Here is a 24,719-nt window from a genome sequence, read left to right on the forward strand (position 1 = left end):
AAAAAAAAAAAAAAAAAAGGTTCAGTATTAGGTAATTAGATAAAAAAATCAATATGCTGTAGAGAGATAGGAAAAATATGCAACAGGGTTTTTAGTTTGTTTTTTTGGAATTATTTTAAATAGTGGATCAATAACATAAGTTAGCACCCTTTTACAGCTAGAGAGAATGGAGATTAACAGGTTAGAGATATTCATTTAAAACACCAACACTGTAGTTTTAATTCCCTGGTCTATCATGTACTGTACTGTCTTTGCAGGACCATTAAATATGACCTTTAAAGATAAGACAGTTAGGATAGTGGTATCTTAAAAAAAATGCTATGCTTGGTGTAGACTAACTGAATATAATGCATGTTCCAACAAAGTTTGCATAGTCTGCAGTAATGGGTAGTGGATATAGGTTGGTCTGAATAATTTATTTCTACAAGGATTATAATTATTCATTAAGTCATAATCCTGAAGTTGGTGCTGTAAAAACCAGAAGAAAACACAGCCCATGTCTAAAGAGCTTACTCTCAAAGCAAGCATGTTGTTCTTAAAGTTCACCATAGAGCATCTGTCCCATTAAAGTAGATGCAAGCCGGTGAAACTCAAAACAAAAACACTTCAGAGCAATCTGAGTAAGCACATCCAGCTGTTTTTGCTTCAAGACTCCTAAAAGCAGAAAGAGAATTATCACAAAGTATTAGAAAAACAATGGATCTGTCTCCCTCAAAGTTATCCTTTAAGCTGGTCAAGAGGTGGAGAGTTGTCTTTATAGGAAAATCCTGATTGAATTGTCTGAGTACATTCGGGGCTCATTAAGGCAGGGACAGTTTTTCACGCGTGTGCACACACCAACTCTATTCCACTCAGTGAATGATAAAAATAGTATGCACTAATATAGTTCCTTTTCCCCCAGAGGATCCCAAAGTCCTTCACAAATAAGTCACACACCCTGTGTGGGGTAGGTGAATAACATAGTATCATAGGAAAACTCATTTCAAGTTCATATCCATGCTTCTTTATTCTACAGATCTCGGCTAAGCAAGATGGTTAGAAAATTCCTAATAAGCATTCACCTCATGAATTCAAAGCCCTAGCAAAGTCATTTAGGACAGTGGAGTGATGAAGCCTATGTGCGAGTGAATGTACACCAAATGATTGTAACTTGATGTAACTATCAAGAACCATCAAATGCATTCAGGTCCTACAGTGAAGTATTATTAAAAATGTATGGATCTAGAAAGGGAGTGAGCCTTTGAGAAAAAGTGAATTAGGGACCAAATCCCAAGAGTACCTTCCACTGTGGTTGACATTAACTGGGAGCAGAATGCACTCAGCACTTTGCAGATAGTGATCAGTCAGCGCCTCACAGGATTGGCCCCCAACTATCTTACCACATCCAAATTCTGAGATTTTGCATTCAGACACAGTCTAAGCTTAAAACCCCTGAATTCACTGCCTGTATAAAGATCATTAAAGCCATGGACTGGTTTTGAGTCCAAAGAACATATTAGAATCTGCTGAGAAAGCCACTTTTATGTTTATCAAGGACATGGGCCATTGAGGGCCATTTTGTTAAATATAATTTATTGTAATAAGCATTTTTGTACATTCCAGTGGTTTTGGTGAACGTGGGGGACAAAGGTTGATTGTTAATATTAGTGAGAAGCACGTCATTCTTTCTGAAGGGAATACATATTTTCTGTATCCATGTTTAATCTCAGTTGGTCAGCCCAGATAAAATGAAATTTTAGTAATCCAGAAATTAAAGTGGAAATGTAACTAGTATTAAATTGTATTGTACATATTATTTTCAGAAATTGTTTTAAAAACACAATTATTTGATTAATATTCAACACTAAATTTGTAATCTGGACACAATATTGTTACATATTTTATCAAATCTAACAAACTGCATCATAAAAAATTATGTTTCAAAATATAGAAATTTTGTAACTTACAACTATAGTGAAACTTTTTTGAATGGTAGAAACTTTCAACCCAAGGAAATTTTTTCAGAATATGTAAAAGTGTGAAAGATCTAAGTGATATCTCTTTCTCCTTGATATACATAAAAGTGGCTTTCCCAGCAAATTATAATACTTTCTTTGGACTCAAAACCAGTCCATGGCTCTATTCATAACATTTAACCTTCTCTCTGAGAAGGTAATCAAAGAGAAAAGTAAGATGTGATATGATCATAGTCTATAAGTACCTACACAGGGAGAGTTCATCTAATACTTCAGGGCTCTTTAATCTACCAGACAAAGGCATAACAAGATCTAATGGTTGAAGTCGAAGCTAGAAATATTCAGACTGGAAATAAGGGGGAAATGTTTTAACAGCAAGGGTCTCTGTCACTGATCATTGGAATAGCTCAGTCAAGAATGTGGTAGACTGAAGTCTTTAAATGAAGATTGGATGTCTTTCTAAAGATGATGGTCTTGTTCAACACCACATTACTGGGCTTGGAACTGGAATTACTCGGTGAAATGCTATTGTCTGTGTTATGTGGGTAGTCAGAATAGGTTATCAGAATTGTTTCTTCTAGCCCTAACAGCTACAGATTTATAGATATTTAAAGTTATTTCTGAAGAAAAAGAGTTTTAAATAGCATATTAGGACCCCCAACTATTCAAACTGGAAATATATATGTATGTGAATTTGCAAGTCCAGTTATCTCATTGACTAAAATCAACTCTGCAACTATAAATCTGTCCAGATACTAATTTTAAATGCAGTAATTAATTTTTTTAAATGTATGCACCAAGGTTTTTACAAAATGTATGCATCAAGGTTTTCATTCTTTATAATCATTAGGGCTGTCAATTAATCGCAGTTAACTCACGGAATTAACTCAAAAATATTAACTGTGATTAAAAAAAATAATCTCAATTAATCCCATTGTTAAACAACAGAATACCAATTGACATGTATTAAATATTTTTGGATGTTTTTCTACATTTTCAAATATATTGATTTCTATTACAACACAGAATACTAAGTTGTACAGTGCTCACTTTATATTATTTTTTTGATTACTAATATTTGCACTGTAAAAATGATCAACAAAAGAAATAGTATTTTTCAATTCACCTCATACAAGTACTGTAGTGCAATCTCTTTATCGTGAAAGTGTAACTTACACATGTAGATTTTTTTTGTTATATAACTGTACTCAAAAACAAAACAATGTAAAACTTTAGAGCCTACAAGTCCACTCAGTCCTACTTTTTGTTCAGCCAATTGCTAAGACAAACAATTTACAAACATTTACAGGAGATACTGCTGCCTGCTCCTTATTTATGTCACCTGAAAGTGAGAATAGGCATTCTCATGGCACTTTTGTAGCCAGTGTTGCAAGGTATTTACGTGCCAGATATGACACACATTCATATGTCCTTCATCCTTCGGCCACCATTCCAGAGGACATGCTTCCGTGCTGATGATGCTCATTAAAAAAATAATGCGTTAATTAAATTTGTGACTGAACTCCTTGGGGGAGAATAGTATGTCTCCTGTTCTGTTTTACCCACATTCTGCCATATATTTCATGTTATAGCAGTCTCAGATGATAACCCAGCACATGTTCATTTTAAGAACACTTTCACAGCAGATTTGACAAAACGCAAAGAAGGTACCAATGTGAGATTTCTAAGGTTAGATACAGCATTCGACCCAAGGTTTAAGAATCTGAAGTGCCTTCCAAAATCTGAGAGAGATGAGGTGTGGAGCATGCTTTCAGACATCTTAAAAGAGCAACACTCCAATGTGGAAACTACAGAACCCGAACCACCAAAAAAGAAAATCAACCTTCTGCCGATGGCATCTGACTCAGATGATGAAAATGAACATGAGTCGGTCCGCTCTGCTTTAGATCATTATCGAGCAGAACCTGTCATCAGCATGGACGCATGTCTTCTGGAATGGTGGTTGAAGCATGAAGGGGCATATGAATCTTTAGCGCATCTAGCACATAAATATCTTGCAATGCTGGCTACAACAGTGCCATGCAAACGCCTGCTCTCACTTTCAGGTGACATTGTAAACAAGACGTGGGCAGCATTGTCTCCTGCAAATTGTAACCAAACTTGTTTGTCTGAGCGACTGGCGGAAGTAGGACTGAGTGAACTTGTAGGTTCTAAAGTTTTACATTGGTTTTTTTTTTATTGCAGTTATGTAACAAAAAAAATCTTCATTTGTAAGTTACACTTTCATGATAAAGAGATTGCACTACAGTACTTGTATTAGGTGAATTAAAAGATACTGTTTCTTTTGTTTTTTACAGTGCAAATATTTGTAATCAAAAATAAATATGATGTGAGCACGGTACACTTAGTATTCTGCGTTCTAATTGAAATTAATATATTTGAAAATGTAGAAAACATCCAAAAATATTTAAATAAATGGTATTCTATTATTAACAGTGTGATTAATCACTCGATTAATTTTTTTAATCGCTTGACGGTCCTAATAATAATGCAGATGCAGTTTATAATGGTGGTATGTCATTCCAGGACACACAGGCTTATCTCAGAATCAAATCTCTCAAGTGGCCAATAGAATATTTAGTTAGCTTCCTGTTTCACGGCACAGTCAAAATGCCCAACTTCTGGACAACAGTGCACACCCCACGATGCCTTGTTACAATAAAATATGAAAAGACACAGCATAAGCTTTTTCTGCACACCCAAAAATTATCTTCCTTCTGATCTAAATGTTCATTTCAATGAGATTCTCTAAAGGCATCAAGAGTCATTTGGAACTCAAACTGGCATATGCACCCACATAGATAATACTGCTGATGTAGGAAGAAAAGCTTATTTAGGTCACCTTATAAGCTTTCAGGCCATTATAATTAAATAGGTACGCTATAGCATAACATGTTAATAATTGAGGAATATGCAAAATGGTCAACCAAGTTTCTGACCAATGGCATTCATTAGCTCACCATGGTTGATTTCAATATTATTAAAAGCACTCTGCCTAATTATTATTTATTTATTGTATTACTATAGTGCTTACAAGACTTAATCACGGACCAGGACCACATTATGCTAGGTGCTGTATAAACACAGAACAAAAAGAGGAGATTTCACATAAATTCTCCATAGCTCACTATATGATATTGTAGTTCAAACGTTAAAAGATGAGGAATACACATTTTGGCCATGCTGTGTTTTATATCATATTGCTTTCTCCTACAATATAGTACGTGTCACTAAGAAGCTATTCAAGGTACAATTGGGCCCATGAGACAAACAGAACAGCAATTTGTTGAGCTGAGCATCAGAAAAAAAAAGTATTTATAATGTTTCCTCTATGTCCTGTACTCTCCTGCTATCATCCTTGTTTAAGGATGTGAAGATTTTCTCCAGGGTAAATAAGTTCTGATAAATGAATTCACAGTACTTAAAAGAAAGTTCTGCTGATACTTAAACAGTATATGCTATGACTATCACAAAAGGAAGTGCCTTCAACAGAGCTTTTCCTTCCTTTCTAATTCCCATGATTCCCTTAATTTCCCTTAAGACAGAGAAGGGAAAGGAGGACCCTGGAGTCCACCTGAATATGGAGACCTACGAGACAGCAATCGGCAACTGAACTCCCCCACCCTACAAGCAGATACAGCAGGCAGATACAAAACAGGTGAAGAGATGCCTCATGCTAAACAAAGCGAGGCTCATCTGGGTAGAGAGGAAGATAGGTTTGGTAGTTGCAGAGGGAAATCCCAAAAGATGAGCACAACTTTGATATGCATCTGAATTTTTGGGTGCCGATCAAAACTGCACCTACAAACATTTTGAAGGTCACTTAGTTGCCTAAAATAACTACGAACGGCCTGGACTTCCTGATTGTTATGCTATGTTAGACACTGCATCCATGTTCTCTAACTTCTCCAATCCATATGGCATAACATATAACCTATATTAGAATAAATTATCATAAACACTGATGACTGCTTATTTGTAAACAACTGTCATCCCTCCAGCTGAGCTGCTGATAATGACATTCTGTTGCGACTAAATCTGGCTTTAATGAGCAATATTGACAAGCATATCTATATAATTCCACTGATTTTCTAGTGAAAGAAATACAACAGAAAACGATAGGTCGAAGATTGTGAGTTAAAAAAATTCAGTTTGCATTTAAAGCATTTTGTGTGTTATCGGCACAGATCATTTTATTCAAGATATAGTGCACTAACATCATTGAGTTTGAATACATATCAGAAAATGGATATCCACTGATTAGTATGCAGGGCATTCATTTACTATTTATCATTGAAAATCCAATGCTATTTGCTATGCTCTAACTTTACTGTAGAAATAAGAACACCCTAGAAGTCAATGTAAACTAAGAGGATAATCCAATCTCATTCTTCAGGACATAAACTGATAACAAAAGGGGCTGGGAAGGAATTTTTCCATCACATTCAACATTGCACAATTGGTTACGTGCATTGCAACGGTTTTCACCTTCCTGTGTAGCATGGGACACTTTGACATTTACATCATTACACAGACATTTTTCCTTCCAAAAAAGTAACAACATTCACTAACATGGTAGAATTAGAAATAAGCCTAATGCTTCTAAAGGAATTCAGACAGATGCTCACTTGACGGGTGTGACAGCTCATGTGGTCATTTGCGCTGTTCTTCTCTCTTCCATTTATCTGATAAACCAGAGTGAGCCATAACTAGGTGAGCCAAAATGCAGATCACTAAAATAAAAGCTGGGCTATAAGAGTAATGAATCTGAGATTTTCATGGGCCCTAAGTAAACCACTCCACCTTCAGGATATGTCAAGAATACCTGCTGTTTACAGAATGGCTCTCAGTCAGTACAAATAATGTAATAGCATTAACAGGCAAGAAAAAAAGAATGAATAATGGACAGAAGTTTATCTGCCTATGACCTATGTATTTAAGACTTACAAGTACCATTCCCACCTCCCCCTGTGAGTCTGGGCTGGAAACCTCTTTTGGTCAACCTGAAGATATGGTAGCATTGGAAAATAGCATCAATTAAGCTCATAAGCAATCTGCAACTTGCGTAGCTGGCTCCCAGGTGATTGACTGAGTTACCAGGTTTTGTTATTCTGCATATGTCCTGCTTGTAAATTTAAAATGACCTTAGCAGCAGTTTTGAACAACTTGACTCCCTCACTTAGTGGATGTGAGAGACTGAGATGACAGTTTGAAAGCCAGAAGTAGAATATGGGACACAAAGGAGGAAAATGATAGTCCCGGTGTGAAAGAGAGAAAATGAAGGCTTCTATTTGAAATGCCAGTTCTATTAAGCAAGTTCATGGAGGCAGAACCTAGTTTCATATGCACATCAAAATAATATCTAAGAAAAGATATAATGCTATTTTCTCTATTCTTATTTTTGGACAGCTGGTGGGCGGTATCTAGTTTAACTCTGTGTAGAGTAACTAGACTTAAAATATTGCTCGTAGTTTCTTTTTTATTTATGTAGGTAAGAGACTACATTGGCAGACTGAGTGGGCAGTAGAAATAGACACATCTCCAACCTGTTTCCACAGAACCTAAGCTTACATTTACAAAGAATCAAGCTTCTAGCATCTATGAATGCACCAAAAGCTTTCTGGATGTAAGCTTGAAGTAGCCTGATGCAGCAATCTCTATCTGAATCTGTTGACAAACAATGGGCCAAATTGAGATGTGATGTAAATGATAGTACCATAGGTGCAAGTTGGCAAATTGGTGTAAGCCATGGGTGAGTGAGTGGCGTGTGAATAAGATTCATTAACCCTGGCTCAGGGAGGTTGTCTCAAAATTCAGAGACAGATCTCTACAGGTACAAGACACTGTTTTAGTTGCTTGCCTTCTTGAATATTTCTAAATGTAACATCAAGTACAAAACCCAACCCAACAATACATAAAAGATGTACGGCACAGCTTGGGGAGAAGATATAGAAGTGTGTGAGAATTAACCAGTACGGGTAAATAAGAGAATTTTTGAGTGGGTGAACCTACATGTAGGAGTATACAACACTCAGAACCAGGTCCCTGCCTACTAGCTCTCAGGCAAGAGAGAAAGACAAAGCTGATCAATAGCTGGATTTTATTGCTGCTGAATTCATCCAAACAATTTCTATTTATTATTGAGGGTAATGCAACCACAAGCAGGCTTTTTACATTAGCTGTGGGCTTTTTAAAAAATAAATCTGATAGAGATGTATATATTCATAATAGGCACAGCTCTCAAACCCTCCAAGAAAGGTTCCAACGGGACCTTCGGCACTGCAGAGGTTAGTGCCACTGTTGCATATGAATAAACTGTAGCAATCCATGACCAAACCATCCATAGGTTTGTGAAAGTAGTAGAGGCTATTTTTTCACCTGTGCTAACTCCCAGGAGCATCTTAGGAAAAGAGGAAATGAGGCTTTCCCTCTAAAATGTCATTTAATTTTAAAACAAATACCTGAACAAGTTGTCAGAATTATGACTTTTCATTATTTTTATCACAGCTCCATGACTTGCCATTTCTTGCAGGATAAATCATGACTTCCACCAATATTAAGCTAATTAAAAGGCACATTTATAGTAATATTCTTCGCTCTTCTGTCTTTTCCTCCCACAGGATGGTCCTCTAAAATGCTTTAAGGTGCAGTGACAAGGTGGGTGAGGTAATATCTTTTATTGGACCAACTTCTGTTGGTGAGACAGACAAGCTTTCAAGCTTACATAGAGCTCTTCTTGACGGGCAGTGACATTTCTACATGATACTGTCAGTTTTGTTCTGCTAAATTAATGGAGTCCCTGCTAGAAACAACAAACATGGCAATTTGGGGCTGTAATGGCAAATTCTGTCACCTAATTATCCTTTAACTAAAAGTCAGCTATTTCCTTCCTAAGGAGCTATCCCAGGAGAACATGTTTTTTGCTGTTTTGTTTTCCTGAAATACTCTCTGTTCCAAGACATTTTGGCAACTTTTGTTTTACAAGTTAGGGCCTTCTAAGAGTTTTTAGTAATTTGAACAAAAATTTTAAGTGACTCATTACTCCATTGTTAGTACCATATTAAAATTAAAAAATGGATTGGAAAAAACATGAGCCTAGGCTCATCTGAAGTTTTTTGGCAAATGCTTGGTGAAATTTTGAAAGGACGTAAATTTTACTGAATGCTTTGAAATGAACATATGGAAAATGCACATTTCAACATTTAAATGTGAGGAATTCAATTAATAAGTTAAATAATTGTTTGGAAATAAAATGTTTTTCTGACTTCATTTTCTTTGATCTGTTAAACAGACATCAGAGTTGACCTCCGTATTGTTAGCATCACTATTCATTTTTTACTTCAGGCTCATAAGAAATAATTCCCCATGAGACAGGAGAGCAGAAACAATCTTCTCACAAAAACACACTAATAACAGTCATATAAAATGAGAGTTTTCAGATCATTTAAAAAAATAACTGTCAAATCACATTGCAACCCATTCCTTGGGTCCATCATACAATAATAGAATCCTAAAAATGGTTTAACTTAAAATGCTATTTTCTTAACAATATGTTAATAAGACACATAATATTGTTATATACTTGCAGATTTATTGGACTTATAATTCATTATAATATAAAATAATAGTAAAATATAATAGATGTGAAGAGGGTAAATGATCTGCTAGTTTGTTATCAAAAGAAGTGTGCTCAACTCTACTCTGCAATATTTCATAGAAAATGAGGGACTCAACTAATAAATTCTTTTAGATTTTATAGCATTTTATAGAAATGTTGTTTTTAATGGACAGGAAATGTTTAATGTCATGATATAGAAGCAATTTAACTATGTGCATGACATGGCTTGAAAGATTCACTTACACACACAGTTGGAGTAGAGGAAAAATTTTCCCCATCTGATGCAAGCATATCAGGATAACTGCATTGCATGAACGATAACATAACTGTTATAGAAATTATATAAAATAGACTATGACAATATAAATTTTCAGTTTGGCTTGAAAACTATAATACGATAGAATTCAAATCAGAAAGAACTATCAGGATATTGTAATGTGCTACGACAAGTTAAAATTATCTATTCCTCCCCCCCCCCCTTTGAAAAGAACTTGTGTTAGAACACACTGAGCTAGAACCTGGGACCAAGGGAGTTCTGGGCCACCGATGCCTCCGCATCGCCAGAGGACACATAGGCTAGGAAGATCAAGAAGGCTAGGAGGATCATGTGAGGCTGCGCTCCGCAGGTAGTACTGCCCAGCAGAACCTGAGTGGGAGCCCCTCACAGCCCCCTGATTGGCTGATGCCAGTACTTAAACCAGGAAACCATGAAGGGGAGCTGTCTGAGGAACACCACCGACTGCCTGCCCATCTCTGCTCCTGACCCTGCTTGCAACAGACCCTAGACTATGGCTTCCAACCCTGGTTTGTCCTCAACTTTGCTATTTGATTGCTGTCTATAACCTGGTACACCACCCTGATCTCCTGGTAACCTGACCCTTCTTGCCTTCTGATACCTGATGTGACGTTGCCCCCCATAATGCTTTATAGAAATATGCTTATGAGTGTAAATATGACATAACTGGAATATGTTTTATGCTAGATATGCCACGTAACATATCTTTGCAAAGGTTATGATCTACTAAATATATTCATCCTATTTGTATGCATGTATCATTTTTATATCTGAAGTTATGAGCTTTGGCTCTATGCTTGTATTTAAAGTGTTTGCTGTAGGGAGCACATAAGTCAGATTTGGTCAACATAGTATGAAGGGGTTATTCAAGTAATTGGGAGTACTTAACTAGCAATGGACTTTGGGAGATGCCAATCCACATCTGGGCTTTCCTGGGAATGTTCAAACTAACATGTAAACAATGGCGGCGGCCTGCAAAAAGCTGAATCATTCATAGACATGTGACATGCCCAGTTGGCTACAGACTCCATCTTGTTGCTGTGATTTTGCACAGGAGAACAAAAGGGTTTCCGCTCACAAGAGAGAGAATATAAAAGGCCCTGGAAACCCCTCCATTTTGTCTTCAGCTGGCTCAAAAGATAAGAGATGGGCCTCTCCACCCCAAAGAGATGCCTGAAAGAAACTGGAACAAAGGACAGTAACTACGGGGGTGTGAGTGATTGCTGGACCCAGACTAGGAACGAGTCTAGTCTGTGAAAGAAGCTTATTGGAACATCTCTGAGGGTGAGATTTACCCACATTTAGTTTTCTACTGTATTAGGCTTAGACTTGCATGTTTTTGTTTTATTTTGCTTGGTAATTTACTTTGTTCTGTCTGTTATTACTTGGAACCACTTAAATCCTACTTTTTATATTTAATAAAATCACTTTTTTACTTAATTAACCCAGAACAAGTAATTAATACCTGGGGGAGCAAACAGCTGTGCATATCTCTCTATCAGTGTTATAGAGGGTGAACAATTTATGAGTTTACCCTGTATAAGCTTTATACAGAGTAAAATGGATTTATTTGGGCTTTGGACCCCATTGGGAACTGGGTATCTGGGTGCTGGAGACTGGAGCACTTTTTAAGCTGCTTTAAGTTAAGCCTGCAGCTCTTGGGTGGACGTGGTTCAGAGTTGGGTCTGTGTTTGCAGCAGGCTAGCGTGTCTGGCTCAACAAGACAGGGTAAAGTCCGAAGCTGCCAGGGAAAACGAGCTCAGAGGTAGTCTCAGCACATCAGGTGGCAGTCCCAAGGGGGTCTCTGTGACCCAACCCGTCACATCTGACTCTCTGTTTACCTTCTGGCCTGTCGAGGACTCTGACCTACCGGTAGCATGACTCCAATGCTTAATTTGTGCCAGGGCTTGGCAGTTCACAGTCCCAGCACCTCTGGGCTTGCCACGTCAGTTATGAAAATAAAAAAATTGCTAAAGCCCCGGCACCTCTTTCATTACAAATTAAGCCTGCCTCCTGATGCCTGACTCTTGGTTCACCCTCTGGCCCATCTCAGGCTCTGACCTACCAGTAATCTGACTCGGCTTGACTCCTGACTCCTGTTCCAACCAGTAGGTCTGACCGCACTCATCCTGGTCCTGACAGCTTGGCCTCCACTGATCAGAAATCAAAGCATGTCAAATCATTAGCTCACATTAAATTAGCCTGAGCAAATAGCAAATAGTGACATAAAACAACAGTGATGATCACAGACCATCCCGACAGACAACCAGAACATGGTGATTACGTCACTGTATATAAAGTTCTTGTTTGGGTATCTGTCCACGTGGATCCCACTCTCCTGACTCAATGGGTGCACTATACTAAACTGCCACCAACCTGCAGCAGCACCCTCTGCCGTGGCACCACAATCCTAGCTCTGACCTGGTGAGGAGGGGATACCCATGGGGGCAAGGAAGAGAGTGCCTTGGAGTGCGAGCCCAGCCCACACTCACCCTGCAGCAGCAGCTCCTGTCCCACAGGGCTGGACCCAGCTCTTTGCTCCAGGTGTGGCAGCCTGGTGTACGGGGTCACAGCTCCCTTCAGGTTTGGCCCCTCTTTGATGCCTCATGCTGTACCCTTATGGGTTTCAATTACAGCCATACTGGCCCTCGTTCACAGCATTCTGCCCACTATAGTATCAGTCACCCTATGTCTATGGGTAAATCACCACCACCAGGGAACCTCAAAGGGTGGTTCAGTCGTCCCAAAGGGAAGATGTGTGGGCACAGGGCCACGAAATACAAAGTGAGGGGGTGATAATTTGATCAGCAGGGAGATCCTTTGACTCCGTTGGAATTTGCTTCATCTTCAGCAGATGAAGCTGTCACTTCATCAGTGCCATTTATGATGGGTGATTTTAAAACTTCAAAGCTCCTTAAAAGGATGGCTGATACACTATAAATTATCCAAGAAAAAAATCATACAAAGTGTTGGATATCTTATACCCAGTTATGTTTATCAATGTCTATTAATGGGGGGATTCTAGACCCAACCAAAAATCTTTGGCAGACCCCCACCTTCCATCTCTGCTACATCGAAGCAAGTGGACTGTCGATAACAAGTTCCTCAAAAAAGATTTTGAGTATTTCTATATTCACCCAGTTCCAGGAGTATTGGTTAATTTATGGCTACAAATGAAAAATCAAGACATCCTGCTCCACCGAAGTCTGTCACGAAAGATAAGGAATCAAAAAAGTTCGCTAGTTTAAAGGTCAGAATCTCCAACTAACTGGGCTTCTCTAGCCAAGGATGAATACCTTTAATGGAATTAAGTTTCCCAGTTCTTTAAGTCTTCTCTGTATGCTTTAATTGCTAAAATGACTTTACAAGCAGCACTGGATGGTGCTGACACAGCCACAAGATCAATAGCTACTGGTGTCACAATGAAGAGAATCCCGTGGTTGGTTGTGCCTGGTATCCCCAAAAAAGTCCAGATGGTGATGGAGAAATTATCTTTTGAAGGACATGATTTATTTAGCTCAAGTAAATATGTCTATGCATCCAGCTCACAAGAAGTATTTATATTTTGTGGTAACGGATATATGTTAACAATTCAAAGTCCTCCTTTTTAGTCCCTCCACTGCCCCAAAGAACATAAGAATGGCCATACTGGGTCAGACCAAAGGTCCATCCAGCCCAGTATCCTGTCTACCAACAGTGGCCAATACCAGGTGCCCGAGAGGGAGTGAACCTAACAGGTAATGATCAAGTGATCTCTCTCCTGCCATCCATTTCCACCCTATGTCAAACAGAAGCTAGGGACACCATTCCTTACCCATCCTGGCTAATAGCCATTAATAGACTTAACCTCCATGAATTTATCTAGTTCTCTTTTAAACCCTGTTATAGTCCTAGCCTTCACAACCTCCTTAGGCAAGGAGTTCCACTGGTTGACTATGCGCTGTGTGAAGAACTTCCTTTTATTTGTTTTAAACCTGCTGCCCATTAATTTCATTTGGTGGCCCCTAGTTCTTATCTTATGGGAACAAGTAAATAACTTTTCCTCATTCACTTTCTCCACACCACTCATGATTTTATATACCTCTACCATATCCCCCCTTAGTCTCCTCTTTTCCAAGCTGAAAAGTCCTAGCCTCTTTAATCTCTCCTCATATGGGACCCGTTCCAAACCCCTAATCATTTTAGTTGCCCTTTTCTGAACTTTTTCTAATGCCAGTATATCTTTTTTGAGATGAGGAGACCATATCTGTACGCAGTATTCAAGATGTGGGCATACCATGGATTTATATAAGAGCAATAAGATATTCTCCATCTTATTCTCTATCCCTTTCCCCCCTCCCTTTTTTTAGCTGCCCATTTAAGGAGACAGTGTGTTCATGTTTACCCTTACCTCGACATTTGTTCAATTTTGGGAAAATCATCTCACCCACATCTGTCTCATGTTACTGGGACCCATGGCATGATGTATTTTCAGAATACCACATGCCAAACTTTACCTCAGAGCATTTCAGAGGTGGCTGAATTTGCAGGTAACAGATCCTGAACAAGTCCTACCACCTTTTTGCTGGTGGAATGATGCAAAAAATGCTTGTCAAAGCATACCTTTCATTTCCCCTTTCTTCAGCAAGACACGGATAGGATAATAGATGCCTCTAGGAAGCACATCTGGATCATTTTCAGACTCTCAGACTGTGTCCCCCTTCAGACTCCCATTTAGAGATAAATGTTTTGGAACTCGGAGCAATAAGTCTGACGTGCAAATTGTTCCTACATCTCTTATAAGGAAAAACCACTCAGGTCATAACAGACAATACCACAGCAATGTAAGCAATGTATTTAATAAACAGGCAAGGAGAGGCAAGATCAGCTCCTTTTTCTCAAGACGTATTTCTTCTTGGGAGTGGTAAGATCAGAATTCTGAAAAGTCAAAAATCTTGAAATTTGCATGAACTGAAAAATCTGTAAACATATTTACATTCGGTCAATTAAAAACATTTCGTTTCAATAATTTTAAATTTTTTTTATTTTAAACCTCTCTTTTTCTTATTATAAGTTAACTTAAATTTCAAACTGAAAAGTCATTGTGAACCAAAAAATTGAACTGTTCAATGTCAATTTCAAAACTTTTTTCAAAAAAAATTTCAACAGGAAATCCATTGAAACAGAACCTTTCCCCTAAAATATCTGGTTTTGATAATTTGGCATTTTCTGACGAAAAAAATTAATCAAAAAATTTGCAACCAGCCTTATTCACATTCTGCCCTCCTTCCCTACTGCAACAGAGTATTTTTATTCAATATTCTGATTGGCAGCTGGGACCATTTTTATGGGACCACTGGTATGCCCTCGAGGCTCTGCAGAGCATATGCGTCAATGGACACTGCTGATTAAAAGATTCCAGCCCTGTGTGCATGGGGCACATGCACACCAAGGGTGGGATCCACCTGGACAGAACAACTTGAGGAGCCACCAGTACAGTAAGGTAACCATTCTTTTTTTGCAGTTCAGTTGTAAACAGAATTGCCCAGAGTTTCCCATTCTAAAGAAAAAAACCCCATTAAAATCCATTTGTAATATGCACATTAAGGGCACTTTGATAATGAGTAACACTCATGCACAGAACCGCTGTAATATTTAAAAATTCTTTTATGAAAATATACATTGTTGTCTCCTATTTATAATTTAAGTGTAATAACCCCAGAGCCTATCACAAAGACTATATTATTTTATTGGATTTATAGAAATGGGCCAAAACAAAATCTTTAAAACCAAAATCCTATGAAATTTTGGGGACCAGTGGAGAATCACAATCCAAGAGCTCAGTACGTTCGCTGAAAAACAAAATGGTTTTGGTCAAGACTAATGGCCAAAAATTTAATTATCTGTTGAATAGGCTATTTTATTAACATTCAAGAAAATCTTTTTAGCCACTGAATTCAGAAGATCAAGCAGTACATAGACTACTTTACACTATTTTTATCCCTATCTTTTAATTGCATAAAGGGAATTAACCTCCGCTCTCAGTTAAATAAAAAGTGGTTATAGTAATTTTCTGGAGCAGGCTCAGAAAGATTTTCAACAAACACCAGCCATGGGAGTACAAGTCTCTTAACAGAACGGTGCAAGGGAGATATTTTAGGAAATGTAAATAATTTTTAAGTTGGTGAAATGAGCTCTGCATTACAGTGCCAACCAAATATACCACTAAACAATGAAATGATGGTTTCCAAAGTCAGCAGTAATAAGGATAATGAGCAATATTTTTTTAAAAGTAAAGTTTTAGCTTGTTATAGATGCTTAGCCACAATAATTAAAATCAGAAACAACTCCAATTCATTATACAATGAATAAGCAATTTGGTGACCGACACTATAAGTCTAATGCTGACTGCACTGCATTTCATCTAAAAGCTGCCAAACCTATAATGGAATGGAAAAAATATGTAATATATCCCTTTGATAATTACCTACTGTTTCTTTATGGGCTATTTTCAGTAATCAGGTCCTGCATCATCATCATCATAACAAGTGTACCCATTCGTATCTTATATTAAACAAGTACCCCAAGGGAACATCAATAAACAATGCATCAAAGCCAGAGTTGTTTGACACTACTTCAGTGCTTGCAGAAATACGAAAAGAAAGCAACACACAAACACTGAATTCACATTTAGTCCACACAGTCGGACAGGGAATTGCCTTTGCTTTTGTCTGGCTCTGAGCAAGAAAGATAAGCTAACAAAATATTAGCTAGGCATAGGTAAACTGCAGTCTCTTTGCAACATCCAAACCCCTTAATACAAGAGGGCACAGAAAACAATGGACAGAAATGAGTTCCAGGTTGGTTACAAGTTTTAAAAAGAAAGCAATTTTATCACCTTTGGTCATAAAGGTGTCTGATGAAATTACCATGAAGTCAGCACACCTAAAAAAGAGGGACAGAACACCTTGAAAGAATATTTAAATAAAATGGAAAATATTTAAGCTATGTGGAAGAAGGGATGAGGCAAATGAATTTGAGGACTGGCAAAGCTCCCCCTTTATTTACATCAGAGATCTTTCAGTGAGTCATTAGAAAATTGCACCAGATGGTTAGCAGGTATAAACTGGCATAGCTCCGTTGACTTAAATAGAATTATGCCAATTCATGCCAGTTGAGGATCAAACCTATATATTTTGATTTAAAAAATAATTCATATTAGAAGTGACACCTATGGGACGGTGTCTGACATAGAATTTATGGTTATTAACTCCAGGGGAGGCAGCTTGTTTTGCCAAAGTTATTTTTAGAAGAAAAAGGAAGATCTGTGTTTCAGTGTAACAAAGATTTCTCTTAAGATATTTAGTCATTTTGGATTCCGTTCTGCCAGGACTACTAGGGAAGATGAAGACTATACACCCACAGGCAGATGTGCTGCCAGAATCTTTTTTGGGGTGGGGTAATGGGATTTACAAACCCCAGGCTGAGCACAGGCAGAAGGGAGAGGAAGGCTGATCACACCTCCGAGCAGCTGCCAGGAGTGCCAATCATGGAGACACGCACCCACAGCTGTGACCAATAAAGAAAACAAGCCCCGCTATAAAGGAGGGAGACAAGAGAGGAAAGAGGAGGCGGCAAGGCCTGGGATAGCAGAAGGACAAAAGCCCCATGCCAAGCTGCCTCTGAAAACAAGGAGACAAAAGGAGACTGTAAGCAGGGCCGGCTTTAGGAAGTGCGGGGCCCAATTCGAACAGTTTCGACGGGGCCCCGACAGGGATGACTAAAAAAAAAAAACCCAGGAAAAAAAACCACGTGGGGCTTGTACTCACCTGGCCGCGCTCCTAGTCTTTGGCGGCGGGTCCTTCACTCGCTCTGGGTCTGAAGGACCCACCGCCAAAGTGCTGCCAAAAACCCAGAGTGCCGTCGGGTGAGTAAAAATTAAAAAGGTGTCTCTAGCCAGGGAAGGGATTCTCTGCCACTTGCCCCCACTCTGGGCGGCCCTGCCACTGGGTGCAGGGCCCTCTTAGGCGCGGGGCCCGATTCGGGGGAATTGGTGGAATTGGCCTAAAGCCAGCCCTGACTGTAAGCCCTGAGGTTTAAGGGCTGATAGACTCAAAATAAGTTAAGAGTTTACGAACTGGTCTAGTTGCAGACAAATTGAAGTAGATAGTGAGGGGAAAGCTGGGACCCCTAGAGAGACAGCAATTTTTACAAGTGTAAAAATAACAGAATATACAGAATTATAACAAAAGTGAAATCATGCATATTCTTCATGGAAATAAACCTGTGCTTAAAGCCACTAAGAAACATCTGTATAATCTAAACACAAACTTTTCAGTTGAACTAAAGCACAGATGATACTGCATATGCAAGAAGCAAGGTCAATCAATGCACCTACATATGCAAGTTCTAATCCCAATGCAACAACTATATCAGGATTTAACATTTCAGCTAAGCAGAAGCTGATCTTCCAGAACACAGAATCCCATTATCTGAAGTAGGGCATATGAATAATTTTCATTATTTGCACTCCATAAATAAGGTGGTTCCCCCCCTCTCACCCCACTCCCGGGATTCATAAGCTTTTAAAGTGATTAGAACCCAAGATTATAAATAGAATACACGTTAGTAGCCATGGTATAAAGGTTTTAAATGTATGGCTTTCAGGATTTCTGCATTAACTATAAGTGAGTCATGCAGGTCATCCCAAACGAAGCCCAATAAAACCATTAAACTGTCAGAAATGCCATTTTGACTCCTTGCTTCTACCTAATCCACATTTTATGACACAACAGGAAGGTTTTGTTTCGGTTTTAAAATCAAAGTTGTTTTAAGTTGGAATCTCAGGTGTGGTTTGGGGACAGAAGGATTAGTGGCCAGAGTTCAGGTGATGATAGATAAAATAAATGTTCTTTATCACATGAGTGAGTAGTTTATCACATGACTGCAGAAATAGGGAATTTATCACACAGGTGGGTTTTTCTACAGCTTTACTATAGTCAGAAATATAAAATACTGGCTTTATACAGATTTCAGGGAAACATAAGACTCACACATAGTCCTTCAGAGCAGCCTAATGTGTACATTTGATGTTCTATTAAAAAAAAACCAACACAGTATTTCCTAACATGTACAACATTGCGGCCAACCTGATATCCAGGCAAGGAGGATTCAAACAGAATGATTAAGAAATCTACTAAAAAAATCTATCATGCAAATTAAATGGGATGTAAGGACAGGAAGGAGAGAGATTGCCACCAGACTGCCACAGCCTTCAACACAGAATCCCACTCTCTTTGTAAAGGATGGTCGGGTCCCAAAGTGAATTATAGTTATTAGTTCTATACCACAGAAGTAGTGTGATTTAATGGACTGAGCATGTGACTTGGAGCTGGGAATTCCTTATTTCTACTCTTAGCATTTCTAATTTACCTTGGGTTTATCCTCTGTGTTATACTGTTTCCTCAACTGTAAAATGGGAATAATCCTCCCCGCATTTGTTTTAATGATTAATAATCAAGCATTATATAGATATATCAGATACAAACCAATGATCCCCTAACCTATCCCCTACATTGTAGTCATAAAGGGAGTGAACACTATTTTCATTATCATGACATCAGAGCGCCTCTATTTCTTACTGTGTTCTATTATTTTTATATAAAAAGTTATTTTCTTTTTAAGCTTTCAAATAAAGGCTAAAATCAGCCAAAGACAAAATATAATTCTGCAGACACTTCACACATGCAACCGACTTTTTACATATGGTGGCAGAACAACATCTGTGAATTTTTGGTTTGGATTTTTAACCCTTCAGTTGCTAACCTCTCCCTGGCAAAGACACTTGACAAATGTTGTCTTCATCCAAACATAATATTAAAAACAACTTGCCATCTGGCAACCCAGCATTTGCAACTGTAGTACAGTCACTGATGTGCCAAAGTAACAAAGGGCTGTTAATTATTGTTACAGAAAAAAGAACTTCCTCCAGAGTAGATTTATTTTATGTTGAAAGCAAATATCAATTCATACTTATGCCTGCAACTTATTTTCTCAAGGGGAACCCATCTCTGTTCCTCATACAACTTCAATATTGGACCCTCACACATTACCTAACACAAAGTTTCTCCCTTATTTTCTAGATGACAGTTCACCAGGGGAGCTTTTCTGATCTGACTTCCTCTAAAGTATCTACTGAGACAAAATGAAAATCTTGCCACCTTTTTCTTGCAATAGATCATAAAACCCTATTTTTGCTATAATTAAATAATGCCAACTGAACAATCAAGGCCTTTTCTCAGTTATAGGGTTTGCACCTAAGTTTTGTGTCATCCAATTTGACAGTGGTAATTAGAACATTAAACAAAAATAAACAACTTCAATACAGTTCTTTTAATTGACACTTAAGTATCAGATAGTAGGCACTTTAACTTCTGTGACATACCTCAGGCCTTACTGGATCTTCAATACCAACTACACAAATGCAGGTTAGGTCAGTTAAAATGTCATTTTCACTGTCCCAGTCTGGTTCTGGGTTGCTGCTGAAGTCCCGGTATGCGATGCAAATAGTTCTCAGTCCATCGCAGGCCATGGGTTCAATAACTTTCTTCACCATCTCATCCCGGTCACGGGGTCTGAAGATACGAATCTCACCTGCTGCATTAACGATTCTAGAACACCTGTAAGAAAAGGACGTGAATTGCATTTGTTTGGTTTCTGGTTTCCATTATACCTGATCATTTCATCCAACACCACACTTTTTTTTTTTGTTAGTTTTAATTTCTAGTGCACTCCACAAACAAAATCAACAGATTCATTATTCTAATGTTAGGTAAGAGAATGTACCTATGATTTTTACAATTGTTGGGCAGATATCTGACATTTCAGTTAGACTGTAATTTCCATTAGGTCCATAATTAGTGAAGAAGTTACAAACAAATTGAAAAAAATCTTGCTAATCCAAATGTGTGGTATATGTTCATATCAGCTAACAAGAGGACATTTGGATTTATATCCCTACATGATAAAAGCACATTTCAAAAGTGCATCTGTTTACAATCTAATGGGGAGGGAGGAGACGAGAGAGCAGAAAAATGCCAACTGCAGTATCCCTTGGCAGCTAATAGAAGACAGGAAAGATGACCATCGACATTGTCCATCCAGACAATTGTGCAAGACTGATTACTTTAAAAAAGGATAAAAGAATAATCACATTAAAATGTATGTTATATTCCTGCAATAAGGTTAGTACCTATTACCTGGAACTATTATTTAGTTTCCAACTTCAAACCAAGACAAGAAGGGCTTGATCCTATTCTCACTGAAGTCAGTGGCAAAATCCCCATATATTTTAGTGCTGTGGGATCACTCCAAGTCACAATAAATAAGGCAAAGAGACACAGTACACTTACTTCTTCAGAACAATTTCAGAAGCACCTTTGCTGTACATTCGGAAACTGCCATCTGGCATTTTAACGACAGTGCTCATTGACTTTCTCACGGAGTTAAACGTGTATACTTTGTAGAGTTTCTCCTCAGGGATTAGATTCCGAACAGGCTGGTAATCTTGCTTCAGTTGCAGGACAAACCCCAATAGGCCACATTCTGTCTTGTTGCCAACCTGACGAGGCAGGCCACCTTCCTTTTCTGGTGGCTGAAGGGAAGAAGGCATCAGATTTCAGCCCCTCGTTTTCTCACCTTTGACAGTATACTCTACTTTTCAAGCCCAATAAATAATGAGGCCCCAGGCTACTAGTTAAGATCTAAAACCTTTACAGTAAAGTCATAGCTCATCCAATTTTAAAGAGCCAGTGGAAATTTTATAGAATTACAACAGACTGAAAAGAATCTATTTGATAATGGAGCAACTTTTTCTTTTTAAATAACCAGTGTAATTCTCTTCCACCTTTGTACCCTCTGGCCATTCAAGATTTTATGATGGTTATGGTATGTGTCATTAAAAATAAATGCATTTTCCTCAGGGTCAATATATGTTCACAAACAGAACAACACTTTTTTTCCTTTGTATTGCTCTGAATCATGTTGCTTTGCTGTTTTTCATGGTGTGGTGGATGTTTTAAGGTAACATTCATCCACTATAATTTTGAACCTCATTTGTTTTTAAAAATAAATCTATATCTAATCAGAAGAATAAATAACCAATGGTATTTCCAGTGATCCATGAACATAATGTCTGTATCAGTAGTTAAGTATTTCTAAATATCTATGAGTTACTACAGTATTTCAGTCTGCTACTTCAGACTGTAAATGCTTTATATGGAAAAAAGGGGTTAAGTTATGACAATTATACTAACCCAGCAACTCTAGCCATTCTTAATGGTACTACCCTTAGAAGAAAAATTTTTATTAGAAAATATTAATCCTCCCTTGCTAATGTAAAAAAAAAAAAGAAGTACAAAATAAAAGAAAACATTAGAAACAATATGGAATATCAGCTGTAATAAAGCTAAAAACCCAACAGTTAGGTCATTAATAATGCTCCAAAAGACTTTAGTGGTCAAGTTTATTAGCTGAAGACTATTGAGGTCTTCAATCATCTTGCACTCAGCAAAGCTATCAAATCAAATTCAGCCTTCGCATAAGCAGACAAAACTCCAATGAAATCACTGCAGTTGGTGCATTAAATCCATAGGGACTAGAAGTGGGGAAAATCCTTTCACAATTTTGATTTGCAATGTTTTGCAATATTTGAAATAAACTTACACTTAAGCCCTGATTCAGCAAAGAATTTAAGTCATTGTCTTCAATGAGACTTATGGTTTGCTTAAGTGCTTTGCTGAATCAAAAGTCTGCTTAAGTGCTTTGCTGCATTCAGAAATATGTCCAAACTTTACTTTGTTATCGATTCTGACACCATTGTTGTTTGGAAACAGCTGTATGCTGAAGAGCATCATGGTGAATGATGAAATTGAAATCTCAGACCAACCACCCCACTTTAGTTTTGAAATCCTGTATCCAGTAATGATACAAGTGGAATCACCAGGAGTAGCCATAGTATTTTTTTAATGTAATTATCCCAGAGAATCACCTAAGACAGTAATGGTTGATTTACAAGACAAGGACAAGTAGATAAAGTTAGACTAGACTAGGACTAAAGCAGACTAATAGATAAGTGACCTTTACAGAAAAGCTTTCTCCAAGAGAATTTCTTTATATGCTTTAGGAAGAAACGCATCTATGGCCAAGTAAAAAAACGTTAGGCTAAAAATCTCTGTCCCAAAGATATTTCTTTTTTCAAAAATAAACAAAATTTCTAACTGAGCAAAACAGCATTCCTTCTGTCGATTGCAAGCTTCATAACTCACTTAATCTGACTGTTTCCTTTACCTTATTCAGCATCAACATAAAATGCTAACACATTGTCAAGCACAATATCAGAGTCCCACAATTTGTTCTACTGTAACATCATTATGTTGTTGTTGAAAATCCCCTATGGATTCTAAAAATCACTTTTAAAAATCTACTAGTAAGAAAACCCAACAGGTAATACTTATGCATGATCCTGCAAATATTTTTGCTCATATTATGCATATAGACAGCTCTAGGCCTTCAAATTAATCAACAACACATCCTCAGCTGTGCTTACACTATCAGTAATGCAAATAATATGAACCAGAGTTAGAAGGGCAGGTGGGAAAAAAGGAATACATTAGCTGGAAAACACCGCAACTGGTCAAACAAGAAATATTTTTGAGCATCCAAGAGGATTTTACAATGGAGAGGAAAAAAAGCAAAACAAACAAAATTGCTTCATTTTTAAAAATACATAGCTTTAATAAATAAAAGTTGGTAGATTTAACATTCTGGGCAAACAGTTCTTGGAAAGAGATAGAGACCACTGGTATCTCAAACCAGCATGGTAATCAGCTTTATTCTCCATCAAGAGACATCAAGGCAGACTGATTCTTACTCTGTTGCCACGGTCAGTCCTTGTTTGTGGCTTGATCTTGCTCCTGCACTGAAGCCAGTAGGAGTCTCAACACTGACGTCCATGTGAGCCGCATAGGGCCCTTGGTGACCAAACATCAGAAACCAGTGATTACATACACAGTGGTTATTTTTCAACCATGTGCATGTTTTTGGTGCCATGATCAGCTAGCAAATGGATACTGAGAAAACAAACATCTATTTGCATTTTATAACATCTATAAATAAATGTAGTGTCTATATTAAGTTTTTCTCCATTCCTCACCCCCTCCTCCCAGTTCTCACTCCCCTTTAAAGTACACTTCTTAGCTGTAAAAAGCAACAGAGGGTCCTGTGGCACCTTTAAGACTAACAGAAGTATTGGGAGCATAAGCTTTCGTGGGTAAGAACCTCACTTCTTGCATCTGAAGAAGTGAGGTTCTTACCCATGAAAGCTTATGTTCCCAATACTTCTGTTAGTCTTAAAGGTGCCACAGGACCCTCTGTTGCTTTTTACAGATTGAGACTAACACGGCTACCCCTCTGATACTTCTTAGCTGGGATCTGAAATCAGGCTTGATTTTAGTTAACAGCTTGTTTTGAATGTAAAGAGGTAAACAAGAAAAATATTACTGGTAGCATGAAAATGACCGCTCCTTAAGCGGAGGGGCCATGGTTTGAGTTTCCGGGGCAAGGGGTATACCTCTTTAAGAGCAGAGAGGCATGAACGCGGACTCATCCCCCAGGTGACTGGAAGAGAGGGGAGAGGATACAGGTATAAGTCAGGCAAGAGAAGCCCTCTTTCACTTGGACCAAGGGGAGCAGCACCCACCCTTGAAAGAGGTGAAATACCAGGTTTGGTCAGGATCTGCTGTGGGCACTGTGCTAGCCACTCCTTTTTCTGGCAGCTGGGAAAGAATTTATC

The 24,719-nt window shown here is 38.1% G+C and overlaps 1 protein-coding gene across 6 annotated transcripts in view; it reads right to left on the bottom strand.

Moving 5' to 3' along the window:
• ATP2B2 (ATPase plasma membrane Ca2+ transporting 2) overlaps positions 1-24,719 on the bottom strand; it is a 347,317-nt gene that overhangs the window by 71,962 nt on the left and 250,636 nt on the right. For all 6 annotated transcript variants that reach the window (XM_024193613.2, XM_024193612.2, XM_024193610.2 and 3 more), the window contains 2 exons: positions 21,280-21,521; positions 20,313-20,547 (listed from right to left, as the gene is read on the bottom strand). In XM_024193613.2, the coding sequence (XP_024049381.2) occupies positions 20,313-20,547; positions 21,280-21,521 (477 nt within the window). The remainder of the gene's footprint in view (positions 1-20,312; positions 20,548-21,279; positions 21,522-24,719) is intronic.

This window comes from Terrapene carolina, unplaced genomic scaffold, assembly GCF_002925995.2.
Source record: "Terrapene carolina triunguis isolate 2854851 unplaced genomic scaffold, T_m_triunguis-2.0 Scaffold232, whole genome shotgun sequence".
NCBI classification, from domain to species: domain Eukaryota; kingdom Metazoa; phylum Chordata; order Testudines; family Emydidae; genus Terrapene; species Terrapene triunguis.